At 31.8% G+C, this 13,467-nt stretch overlaps 3 protein-coding genes across 3 annotated transcripts in view; 1 reads left to right on the forward strand and 2 right to left on the reverse strand.

The window, feature by feature from the left end:
* Positions 1-8,058, reverse strand: part of LOC142977749 (uncharacterized) — a 35,720-nt gene extending 27,662 nt beyond the window's left edge. The window contains exons 1-12 of the mRNA XM_076121830.1: positions 8,045-8,058; positions 7,732-7,919; positions 7,191-7,271; positions 6,621-6,746; positions 5,426-5,555; positions 4,872-5,043; positions 3,438-3,613; positions 2,879-3,029; positions 2,195-2,329; positions 1,720-1,840; positions 1,242-1,315; positions 962-1,063 (exon numbers count right to left, since the gene is read on the reverse strand). Coding sequence (XP_075977945.1) covers positions 962-1,063; positions 1,242-1,315; positions 1,720-1,840; positions 2,195-2,329; positions 2,879-3,029; positions 3,438-3,613; positions 4,872-5,043; positions 5,426-5,555; positions 6,621-6,746; positions 7,191-7,271; positions 7,732-7,919; positions 8,045-8,058 — 1,470 coding nt within the window. The remainder of the gene's footprint in view (positions 1-961; positions 1,064-1,241; positions 1,316-1,719; positions 1,841-2,194; positions 2,330-2,878; positions 3,030-3,437; positions 3,614-4,871; positions 5,044-5,425; positions 5,556-6,620; positions 6,747-7,190; positions 7,272-7,731; positions 7,920-8,044) is intronic.
* Positions 8,059-8,546: 488 nt separating this feature from the next.
* On the forward strand, positions 8,547-10,822 carry LOC142977821 (uncharacterized). Its single transcript, XM_076121915.1, has 4 exons — positions 8,547-8,749; positions 8,835-9,120; positions 9,574-10,110; positions 10,300-10,822. Exons 1-4 carry the CDS (start codon positions 8,730-8,732, stop codon positions 10,609-10,611), a joined length of 1,155 nt encoding a protein of 384 aa, XP_075978030.1. The 5' UTR covers positions 8,547-8,729; the 3' UTR covers positions 10,612-10,822.
* A 1-nt stretch (position 10,823) lies between these two features.
* geminin (geminin DNA replication inhibitor) lies at positions 10,824-13,350 on the reverse strand. Its single transcript, XM_076121916.1, has 5 exons — positions 13,176-13,350; positions 12,935-13,056; positions 12,511-12,648; positions 11,897-12,023; positions 10,824-11,628 (listed from the first exon to the last, which is right to left on the reverse strand). Exons 1-5 carry the CDS (start codon positions 13,194-13,196, stop codon positions 11,521-11,523), a joined length of 516 nt encoding a protein of 171 aa, XP_075978031.1. The 5' UTR covers positions 13,197-13,350; the 3' UTR covers positions 10,824-11,520.
* Between the last annotated feature and the right edge of the window lie 117 nt (positions 13,351-13,467).

The raw sequence follows: 13,467 nt of genomic DNA on the forward strand, positions 1-13,467 counted from the left end.
GACACCCAATATTAATAGTTTAGGTAAGCCTACGTCACTGACCGAAATTAATGAATATTTTATTTAATAAGATATAACTAACAAAGTTACAACGTTACACTTCAAAAAGCCCTTCTATACACGACAACAATCTAATAAGGAAACAAATTCTACATAAATACTAATGAATGGAATTCTCAAAGCGCTCGTTTTCAGAAACATCGTAATAATGGAATCGTTGACGTTTTTAGCGTTACGGTATGCAGCTACATGTAATATCAGATGAGTTTTTTAATGAGGATGCGGCAGTCGTGTTTAACTTATAATGATATCATTAAAACTGTTTGGCCATTGATTTATGTGTTAGTTTTAAATTTTAAATAGTTCTAAATCTATATTAATATTATAAAGCTGAAGAGTTTGTTTGTTTGGTTGAACGCGCTATTCTCAGGAACCACTGGTCCGATTTGAAAAATTCTTTCAGTGTTAGATAGGCAATTTATTGAGGCTATAGGCTATATATCGTCACGCTACAACTAAAAGGAGCAGAGCAGCAATAAAAAATGTTACAAAAACGGGGAAAAATTTGACCCATTCTCTCTTATGTGACGCTAGCGAAGTTACGCGGGTCAGCTAGTAAATTATAAACTAAAGAATAAAATATAAACTGATTATGATGTTTGTGTGTATTGTACTGCCAAAGAGAGCAAATCAATTGTTTTACTCCATGCCTTACTAATAATCGTAATGAATGAAAAATAAACACGCACACAAATTAAAGGATTAAGATAATGAGAAGTAGATCTACCTTACACTTTTAGTCCAATTAGTACCATTGCAGTAGGTACTTAAAATCAAAAAGTTCTATCAAACAGTTTTACCTATTTAGAACATTCGGTTTGAACAGAATACCTGTTAATTCCTTCTTTATTTCTAGGTTACATTTAATGTTTAAATAGAAATATAAATAAATAGTACTGGCCTTGTCAGCGAGGCGCGTCATGATGACCGCGGTCGCTTCAGTGTCGAATTGCGGTCGACCCGCGCGACCCACCATCTGCAGTACTGTACTGATACTGTACTCCTGTTTATTAAACAAAATATGAAGTATTATAATAACAATATTAAAATTAATTTAACCTTCTTATTAACAGTAAAATATCAACACAAAATCATCTCTTTTTTCTTGCGAACTATAAAATCTTCTTCCTCTAGTCTTTCTCTATCTAATGCAATAGTTTTTATTAACTCAAATTCCTTACCTGGTAAGCCCCGTTAACATATTGCTGGGTATTCTTGATGATAACCAAATGTGCTGGTAAGTTAACGCCCATCGCTGGAAAGAAATCAAGAATACTGCTTACCTTTATTGGTAAGTGCATAACTCAAATGAAGTTTTTTTTTACTTTAACCTCACAATAATGAAGGTTTTACTTGCATAATTTTTCCCATATATGTAATAATATTAATAATAATTAATACATATATATAATAGCGCGATATTCTTCTTTTATATTTTTTTATATATTTGTTTTTTTTTGTTAATGTGTATATATAGTGTTAATTTTAATAATCTAACGTAAATATTTAGTTATATAAGTTCTGTACTGTGAAATAATATATGTAAAAACACTCAAAACAAATCACTACAAACTAGTACAAACTTTAAAATTTCATATACTTCCCAATAGGTAAGACAAAATTTGTTGAGTATAATTAGTACTATGGATTACGCTTTACCTAAGGTTGTAGTAGTGATCAATATTGGTAAGTCTCTGTTCCTGAAAGCCAGTTCAATATTCTGCCGTTCTTCATAAAGCAGGCCCGCGTGGTGACAACCTACACCACTCATTACTAAAGACTGTAAAAAATATACGAACTTATTTATAGCTGAAGGAAATTAAGATTTTTTGCTTTTTCATAGTAATATGACTTTTATATGTCTACGAATAAAATGACGTCTTTTCACCGCGAGTTTCGGTAGAAACGCTAGAAAACAGAAGACGTGTATTCTATATTATTTTCTATGGAATTTATAAGTTTACTATAGAGAAAAATATGTGACTTTAAATGTGCGTGTTTTTTAGCAGATGTACACAAAATAATGTGTTACACAAATCGTAGCCTCAACTGTAGTAAATATAATTGATTATAAAATTTCACGGTAGTGAATCTTCATGTTAAATGTCTTAATAAGAATCCGTGGCTAATTTACCTGCAATTTCTTATTCTTAATAGTCGACGCTAATGCAGTTAGCTTCGCCTTTTGTTCCGCATTGAAGTTAATTGTTAACTCTCGGGATAGAGTCTCAGCTGTTAGTATTACGCTTTTACGAGTGTTGCAGAATATCTAAGACAAAATAAGTCACATAGACAGTAAAGTATATGTAAATTAATTATTTAACACATAACTGTATTATAGTTGGCCACGGGTCTCGCACCGAATTAAAATGTATAATGTAGTCTTGAAAATGATTATTGAAGTCTTAAAATATTTGGCCATTATAATCAGATACTAGTTTAAAACTTGAAGATGTAATACTTGAGCCAGCTCTGTCTTAAGGTAAAAATGAATTAGGATTATCGACATAATGGAACACCAGCTACTACTACAACTACATGCAATTACACTTTGTACACATTTACGTTTCTCTAAAGGTGCAGGCACGGCTACAACATGTGCGATATCAGTTCTATATCTATACTAATCTATACTAATATTATAAAGCTGTTTGCTTGTTTGAGCGCTAATCTCAGGAACTACAGGTCCGATTTGAAAAATTATTTCAGTGTTAGTTAGTTCATTTATCGAGGAAGGCTATAGGCTATATATCATCACGCTAACGACCAATAGGAGCAGAGTAGCAGTAATTAATAATATTCAGCTAAAGTAACTTACCAAAGTTGGTTTCCCAGAATGATACTTCTGTATAACAGGCCACAGTTTGTAATTAAGTACGATGTCGAACTTGAAGATGCTGGATCCTTCCGGACATGGGTAGCCTTCTACTATACGCTTGAGTTTCACTGGACGGCATTCGTCACCAAACCTTTGTAAAGTATGAATTGTGATAGTCTAATTTTAAATACGTAATATGGTCAAAGCCATATAGTGCTCATCAATCAATTATTTGGGGAGAAAAACTATAATTTCTTAAAGATTGTTACCAAAACAGACTCTGCATAAAAACTCTAAAACTTTCTTAATTAAGTAGAGTTTATTAAATTGTATAAGGTAATAGACATAAGCAAAACTTTAAGTTGACAAAATGGAGTTATATCGTCGAAGCAACATTTCAGCGATATTTCAATACAGAATCGAAGAGTGTCATACTTACATAGATTTTTTGCAAATCTTTAAATAAACTATTAATTTCGTTTTACTATTAACAACTAATATAGTAAATGTGTTAATTCTCCTATAACATTTAGTTCTATAATATTTAGTTCCAACTTACTTATGAAACACAGCAGGTTTGCTACTAGTTCCCAGCCAGGTAGCAACATCTTCAGGATTGCTGACTGTTGCCGATACGGCAATGAACCTAATACTTGGCGCTGTCTTATGAGTCATTTCACTTCCATGCAGCTGGTTTTGTAGTAACTCTATACGGTGGACTGATTGTGCTGAACTCTGGTTTAGTAATAAAATGGGTGTTAGAAATGGGTAATATAGAGTTGGGTTGTAAATGAGACTGAGAAATTACGTGTTTCAGTAGCGTATAAATATTTGTTTTTACATAGACAGGGTAAGTTTTCCATCTATGTTTAAGTCTAGCTTAATTGCACTTAGTTCAAACTAAGAATCGAGCTCAAAAATGGTCTAAGCAGCATACAAAAATGCAGCTTAGACCATTTTAATCAGATATTAGTTAACACTACAGATATCTTATGGATCTAATTTACTATCCAAAATCCAAAGATATTTTTTTTTTCATAATCATAATCATAATCATTTATTTGCGATAATGGGATAGTATACAATGTTCTTATTATTTAATTTAGTTCCACCATAGTCCACCTTTCGGCGTGCAAATTAACAATGTATTGAGATAAAATTTATGAATGACATTAAATAAGTAATAATAATTCTATAAAATCAATAACAATTCAAAATAGTAAAATATAAAATGTCAAAAATAATAAATACATGTCAACCAATTTCATCATCCCTCATCATCTTTAAATATTATTCAAAGGATCACACATATATTCATTTACAGAATAATAAGCCTTTTCTATTAACAGTTTTTTAATTGTATGTCTAAATATATTAATATTATTAATTTCTAAGATTGAAATTGGCAAGTGATTGTAGACTCGAGGAGCCATACAAAAAATACTATTATTGAACAATGCCGTTTTGTTTGGAGGTATGCAGATTTTGAGTTTGTTTCTTTTACTGTTGAGGGTCTTAAACATATTTTTATTGTTGCTCACATATAAAACAACCTCCAGGATGTATATACACGGAAGAGTTAATATCTTCAATTCGATAAAATACGGCTTACAACTATCGGTCTGTTTTAACTTGCATATTGCCCTCACGCATCTCTTCTGTGCTCTAAACACAGTTTCCTTTTCCGTGCAGTTACCCCAGAACATAATGCCATACTTCAATAGAGGATAAACATAACCATGATATGCTGTTAAGACAGCCGGTTGGTTAGCAGTCTTTGACAAATTATAGAGTGCGTAAGAATGCTGACTAAGTTTTTTACAAAGCAACTCTGCATGAGATTTCCAATTTAAATTACAATCAATGTTTAGTCCTAAAAATTTTGTATTATATTAAACTTTCGGATTTTTGTCGATCTCAACTTGCATGCCTGATATTTTACAAAAGACTTAGTTACTTCAATTAGTAAAACCAGCTTTTCTGCTATACTCACTTCAATAGTCTTCATTCTACTGACGACAGCTTCAAGCACAGGGCCGCGACTCTCATCATTGAGTATATGAACCTCATCAATTAGGAACAGCTTGATCACTTCCACCAGATTACTGTGGTCGCGCCACCGACGAGTCAACATGTCCCATTTCTCTGGGGTCGTTATTATTATCCTTTTGGAAATTATGAAGAAGAGTGAATGGGTATGTTTAATAAATTGTGATAATTCATAAAATAGCTGATCATGTCCTTTTAAATAGAACTGGCACCAGAATCACATTTACCTAATGGAAATAGGTGAATAACTAGAAGGAGTTAAGTAGTTCTTACAGAGAGTAAATGTTAAAGTAGTAATAACTAAGGGAAACTTAGCAATATTGAAGCTGATATACCAGAATAACATACAGGTTATAGAAATACTAACTTTTGATAGAGGGAGCAAGAAGACCTGTGTAATCTACCTACTGGATATTTTAGGATAGCACTTTTTTAAAACAAATCAATGTAGAAACTGACTAAAATCATAGCTGGTATAAATAGTATTGAGTTTCTTACTTATAAGGTTTCAGCTGTGTGAAGTCTACATCAGTGTCGCCCGTCACTTCAATGCACATGAGTCCTAGTTTAGTGAACTTTGGATACCATTCCGTTAGGCGTTCTGTGCATAATGCTTTTACTGGGGCCACTGTTGGAACAGACATTTTTATTGTTAAGTAGGTAGTACAAATCTCAATACTAATGACATTTATTTTCCAATGAATGCCCGTAATGTAAAGTAGAATCTTATTTTTACTAGTTAATAATTATCAATATGAAAGCTTCCATGTTTGTTTTTTACTCCATAACGCGGGAACTACTGAAAGGGTTTCGATGATGATAACCACCAGAGTGGACAATTAGGACTCTTTTTATACAGAGGCATCTTATTAACCGTACGTAGTCGTGAGTAAAATCTAGTACGGATAGAATAAATCTCTCTTTCGGCTTTAATTTCCTTATTTGTATAAGGATTTTTTACTTGCCCGTTGGATGGCTTTATCATATCCAAGAATAACAATGGCAACAGGTCCATACAGTCGTAAGTGCCCTACTTACGTGACTTATGCAGATTACTTAAATAAAATTCTTCACCTCTAACTCCGACAAATTAATAGTGCGTACATAATGTATGCACATTTCGTCTATTTTTAAAAGGCTTTCGTTACAATATTTTATATAATATAGACAGTTAAGTAATGGTAATAATCATTAAGTAAGTAGTTTTTCTGCCTCAGTAATTGTCTCCTTGGCCTACTCATAAAGAAATAGTAAAAATAATAATAATAGACGCCAGTTATGGCCTTAGGTAATGCTTTTTTATCTGATATAGTACCTAGTATAATTTTTAATGCAGCGCCTTAAGTATTACACTCGAAAGCTTTTGAGTATTTATTTTAGAAGAGAAAAGTTAAAAATCAAACGCCAAGTAACTGCGCTGCGTTATGACTTTTCGTCTATTTCAGGCATTTTATTTTATTTATTCATTTAGATCAAATGTTGACACTTATGGTAGTCGTTGCAATTACTGAATCTATCACTAGGCCGGATAGAGGCAAGAGCCGTATGAGAAGAGCTAGTAAGAAACTCGTGATGACTCTTTTCAAATATACCTTCAACATAACGCCTGTTCATTTATGAATCGCAAATATTATGAATGAAGAAAACCTTTGACAATTAAACTAATGGTATAATGCAGTTTCTACGTACTCACTGTAAATAATCTTAAAATCGTCAGTGTAGTGTTTATCTTCTAGTTCCATTAGTAGCTGAACTATGGCCATTTCAAATATCACAGTCTTCCCCGAACCCGTCGGCGCACATACTACCACGGATTTATCTGAAAATAACATCGAGATAATTAGGTACGAGTTACGTTCGAGTTCGTCATCGAGTATCTTCAGTACTTTTCGGGCGGCTTAAACAACTTTGACACTAGGTTGACCATAAAATAAGCAGAAGAAGTATAGTCAGTTTTAAGGGAGTCAGATACGTGTAGTGACTCAAGTACCTGAATTTTGCCTGATTTGGGAATTTGTCGTTGACCCTCGTACCTCTTATACTTAGATATTATTGCCCAGAGCAATATTATCAAAGAAAAGAAAATTGTAAAGTTTATAACCTGTGAATTTATATATTTATCTATCTAAATAATACTGAGCCCCAAAAGTATTCAATAATAATAACCTGAGTAATATTTAGTCCCAAAACTATTAAATATTGAGACAATAATGTTAAATTCTGTCATCAAAGTTTTATAATATTCTTGTGTGATGTTACGAACCTGAGTAAAGTGCGTCCTCTATAACTCTTGACTGCACGAGATTGAAATACGGATACGTAAACACGCCTCGATATTTTGGATCTGTAATAAATAAATAATTATCCACCGAATGAAATGAGATATACCTAACGATAAATCTGATAAGTAACTACTTAATTAGTAATAAGCTTCTTCCCATATAACTATCTACACAATTATCAATTGATTTGTCTAATTAAGTACTAGTGTTATACTCAAAGGTACACAATATAAATATCTATACTATATACTAAGTATATACTATAATATTATAAAGCTGAAGAGTTTGTTTGTTTGTTTGTTGTTATGTAACTTTTTTACTGATACTCTGCTCCTACTGGTCGTAGCTTGATGATAGGTATATAGCCTATAACCTTCCTCGATAAATGGGCTATGTAACACTGAAAGAATTGTTCAAATCGGACCAGTAGTTTCTGAGATTAGCGCGTTCAAACAAACAAACAAACTCTTCAGCTTTATAATATTAGTATAGATAATATTAGTATAGATTATTTTTCCAAACCTATTTCATCTGTACTGCGGAAATGTCCACGTTGCCCCGTGCCTTTGGTAGGCCGACGTGTATTATTTACTTTTTCCGCCGTAGCGATGTTTGTAGCTAATGTTATGGCATTACTTTCGTTAGACGAAGGCAACGATATTGGTTGAGAATCGCATATTTCCTCGTCTAATACATCTGTAAAGCTTGCCCTGAAATATTATTGAGTCGTACTTACTGATTAGTTTGGATTAACTTTAATGTTCAGTCGTGGAAATGACTTATTAATTAGTAAATATATTATTTTGGTGTTGAGAATACGTAATATTTAACTCACAGTGTATTATCCATTTTCTTTAGAATTATCTTGTTTGTAAATAGGAACTTATAACTAAAAATATTGTAACATTTATAAAGCCCGCCAATTTTGTTTCTAAAAAAAAGAAAACTGTATTAAGCCTATTGTCTATACATACCTCAATTTTCAGATTTGGTGATTGCTCTTATATTTGTAATTCCCGTAAAACATAATGATGTGATAATAAATATTTATATTTGAAAAGACATACATAAAAACATAACATTATTTAAAAAAAAAAGTGTGAATTTACCTTTTTTTTGTAAACATAATATTTTTTCCTAGAACAAAGCTCATAATCAAGCGCGCGTATATTTGATTGATTAAAAAATGAGAGAAATGTAGGTAATTAGTGTATTTGGTGATTATTATTTCACCAAGCCAAGCTACCTAGATTTTGGTACAAATGATGTTAAAAAAATAAGTTGACTAATGGCAACACAAGAGTACGGTAACGTCAATACAGATACTGTCAAAAGTGTCAAACGTCAAATGATAAGAAAAAAAATTGGTTCGAAGAATGTCAAATTGACTGGTTGGTTTATTTATTGGTTGATTTTGTTTTGTGATCGTTTTCCTTATTCGAATTTATCAGCTGCCAGTGCATTATCAGTAATTTGAACAGAATTAATTCAATTGTTAATGTATATTTAACGGATACCAGATGTTAAGCAATAGCACCATGTAAGTTAAGATTTTGTATACCTAGTTATGTGGCTATTTATAAATATGGAAATCCCAAGTGTATAAACCTGTTTGCGATTTGCAGGGAAGTTTTGGACGATTACGAAAATGCGGATACTATCAGTGTCGATACTTTGGCTTTGGAGCAAATGGTCCTACAGGAGCGGTCTAGAGAAATAACGCAGCTACATACTTTATGTAAAAAAGTCAGCTTCCTCCACACAGATTTACTTTATTATCGAAACGCCAAATCTGCGATGGGATCAGCCTGTTATAATGCATGGAAAGTTTTGGTAAAGAAAGTGGGAGGCACACCTAATGGCTGGCGGGACCTTGGCTATTCTTTAGGGATCTCACAGGATGACTTAGATGTAAGTTATTTGTATGGTAAAGATAGTAGATAATATTGTGATTTTTACAACTTGAAAAAAGTAGACCTCTTTTTTATAGAACTCTTTGAATGATTAAAATATTTTTCCCTTTGCTTCTCTTAGCTAGATTTAGTTTTTAAATTTTAATAAAAGAAATCATAATCAGAAAAAAGTTATAGCATGTATTACAAACACAAATATTACCATGTGTACCTACTTCATTTTTCAAGATTATCTATAAATTATAAATGTTAGATTGAGAAACCTGTAGTTATCTATTGAGGACAGTTCTGACCAGACTTCCTGTTACATTTATCTAACAGGAAAATCTAATAAGAAATTAATTATCTTTATTTTATTTTGTTTCCTGGTCTTGCAAGATAAAGTCAATTAATACTGTTTAATTATAAAATAATACAATATATATTTTATGTTATACTTTCATATTTGCAGTATATTAAACATTCAGTGAGAGACGATCCAGTCGACATGGTGCTAAAAGTATTTCGTCAAAATGATAATGCAACTATAGACAAAATATTGGATGCATTCCTTAAGATGAAGCGTTATGATATATTGAAATCAGTTGAAGAGCCTCTTTGTGACATAGCACAGTACTTCAATAAGGATGATAGCGGTTATCAGAGCAAAGGAAAAAGTACTGGCCATAGAGAAATAGTAAGTTTGAAAAACTTACCCAACGATTTACCTGCAGCTTTAAATAAAAAGATTGTTTTAAAAGATAAGGATCCTAAAAAACCTAAGCAGCCAGCATTAAGACCACCGGTAACAAAAGATGAGGCCATAGTAAATGATAGTCCTATTTTATTTTTAACTTATACTCAAGATGGACTGCCAACTGCAATAAATATACAGGAGTATGTTGAGAACTGGATAGATGTACCCAATGTTAGGGTAATTACATTAAACAAAAGAAGAGAAGAATTATATCAGAACCCTGAAAAGTTTATCAGGGAATATTTTGAAAAGGTAATTATTTCAAAGTTTATTACTGTTAAGGTTAATTATAATTAATACACAGTGATTATTATATCTAACTTAAAAGTACTGTTAAATAACATTGCAGCTCATTAAAATAAGATTTGGTGGGATAGATTCCATGGCATACCTTATGAATTCTGTTCATCTAATTATCATTATCAATGTTTCGGTTTTCAGGCTGACATCATCATACCAATAATCACATCTGGCTATTTGGATGAAATCAAATCTCACAATCCCATTGTTTCTAACACTTCTGATAATATGGACCACAAATATGTCAACTTTATTTACAATTTGATAGTAAACCAGTATATTTATGCCACTGGGTGCCTTAATAAAAAAGTAAGGAGTGTTATGCCACAGAATGCCAATATGGATTTATTTAGCAGACTGCATATGTACCCAGATTTGATGCCATGGACATATGAAGTGAACTTTGATGACCAATTTAAAGCTTTCTTGAAAAAGGAACCATCATCATCATGAGAATGCTTCAAAAACATTGTTATTGGCTATTGCCATTCTAATTATACTTTATGAATACTTTTTCATGCCCCTGTTTGTTATATTTAAATTATGAAACAAAATTTATATATTATTGTATGTCTATTTTTAGACTAGATTTACTTCTAAGTGGTTTTTGTACCTGATATTTCTGGCGTTATATAAATAAATATACATTTTAAAGAAAACTACAGTTTCATTTTTAAATTTATTATGTTTCTCAGTTACTTATAAAATAGAAAATACAAGAATAGAAAATATTTTGATATTGAATTGAAAATACTACATTTTATAACGGAAAACAGACTAAAGTAATGGGCAGGTGAATATTGATAAGAACCATGGCAGTAACTCTTGCCCACTAAGATATACTTGATAATACTCTAAGATGAATAATTATAATTAGAAAGTCTTATATAAAAACGTATAGGTATATTTATTTAAATGCTGCCCATTACCAAAGTCAGACTTTTCTCTAATTCTAAGCAAGATAAATCACTGATTCACAGTGACATATTTTATGAACTTCATGTAACAATAAACACTATAATTAAATAAGTATCAATTACACACATTTCAAAAGTTTTTGAAGAAAAACTTGAGATAGTTAAATATAAAATATAATAAAAACATTATAATTGAATGCATTTATTATAAAGAGAAAAAAAAAAATTAGTATGAAATAATAAAGACAGCTGTGCTTATACTAGACATCATTTGTACTTAGGAGACCTTAGTAAATATTTGGTTCTGTTCTTAGATTAAAAAAATACAGAATAGGCCTGTAACATTTGGAGTAAATGTACAGTAAGTAACAAATAATTGACATGTAGATCATAAAGAATTGTGCCTAAGATAATAATTGTATTAGAAAATGCTTTTAATCTAGTTTTAATTGGCAGTCTTGGTCTCCAGGATGTCCTCAGCTGTGTCGTCAGCAGTACTGACATCATTTACATCAATGCCAGTGTCATCTTTGCTGGTGTTTGCAAGCTCTTCCTGTAATTATAAAAAGAGTTGATAAGTGAACTTATGCACTCATATGATGCATGACTATTGATAAATCCTCTGAGATTTTTCTTAGAATTACTGTAAACAATCTGAATGTTATTAATACTATAAAAAATATTAAGATAAGACTAAATTATGCTTTATTTATGTTTATAGCATACGGCCACTGTGGCACAAGATAATTAAATATACAAGTAAGTAGATTAACTCTGTTATTGGCTTAAAGAAAAGAATGTCAATATATCCCAATACTTGCCTTAATAACTTCAACAAAGCTGTTGGCCTCATCCAACATCTGCTTGAAGAGTGCATTTTCTTCTTTGAGATCTTCAATTATTTTACGGAGCTTCTCATTCTCATCTAAAGCTTCTTGTAAGGCAACCCTGTAAATTGATAATGAAAAATTAGTATTATAAATGTGAAAGATAAGGATATCATCATACCAGGCCTCGAAAAGTGTAGCTGTCTCAAGGCAGAAAATTTTCTACAAATCCTGAAGAAAAACTGCCCACCAAATAATATGATAAAATTCATAACAGTATATAAGATTGAAGTATAATATATTGGTCATTTAAGACAATGAAGGCCTTAAATCTTTAAGCGAGAACTTCGGAATTAATGAAGTTCCTATTCTAATCATAATCATTAAAGAAATATTTGACTGCCTCTGAGGCACAGTGGTTTAAGTTGTCATGACAATACTGTTGCATCGAGAGGTAGTGAGTTCGATTAGATTATTTGTGCTATCCACAAATAATTGTTTCCGGTCTGGTTGTACTTTGTGTCCGTTGTTTGTATGTTTGTAAAAGTCCCAGCAACACAAGAGCAATTCTTAGTGCAGGAGTTGTCTTTTAGAGATGTAATACTTACTGGCGCTTCTCAGCTAAAATTTGCCAGTACTTTTCTGAAGGTCCTTCAGGGTTGGTGAGGTCATCGACAGTGATTTTGGTATCTAGGTTAGCTTGTGTTTCTTTGGTAGACAAGTTCTTCCTCTTTACCTCAATATCGCTGTAAAAATAAATGACAGATTTAGTTTTTTAGCAGTTTGTATACAATATCTACATTTTAACATGATGACTGCTAAGCTATGCTGTTGGTTTTGGAGTTCTGGCTTAGTGAAGGCATTAATTTTTTGCTCTACTAGTGAACTAGTCTATCATAACAATGCTTTGTAAGTCAAAACTTAAAGTTACACATACAATATTACATAACAAACACTGTAATTGAAATTTAAACATTAAGCTATCCGTTACTATACAAGTACAAACCAACTGTAAAATTAATCAAAACTTACGCAGGAGACTCCTGACTAAGTTGGTGTTTCAAACTTTTCGATGGTCTACCCACTAGATTCTCTCTATCAGAAGCAGTATGTTGAAGAGTTTTCAGAGACTTCCTCGTCACTCTGGTAGATTCCTAGAACGCAATTGAAAAAGTTCATAGCATTAGTTTGGAAAAACAATCGGATTCACATGATATCACACAAGTTCGAGGCATCGAATACTGTGAAAAGTATGTCAATACACATTAATTACCTGGTTATCTTGACTGCTCATGGTGCTGAAATGTAAATTATCCAATTATGCAAATTCAAGGATCTACCACTAGATCCTATTATATAAAATCCACTTGTTTATTTGGATGAGTGACCGGCTTCACTTCAGTTTAGCTCTCGCGCTCCACCATTAGTTGACAGTGTTTGACAGTAATGACAACAACTACTACCAGTTTCCCGCCAATATTGTATTTTTTTTTAAATTTGAACCTTAAGTTTTTGGTTTTCGATATAGGTTTCGGTTTCTATAGTTGATAGATCGATTTCCTAAT

Source organism: Anticarsia gemmatalis, chromosome 13, assembly GCF_050436995.1.
Source record: "Anticarsia gemmatalis isolate Benzon Research Colony breed Stoneville strain chromosome 13, ilAntGemm2 primary, whole genome shotgun sequence".
NCBI classification, from domain to species: domain Eukaryota; kingdom Metazoa; phylum Arthropoda; class Insecta; order Lepidoptera; family Erebidae; genus Anticarsia; species Anticarsia gemmatalis.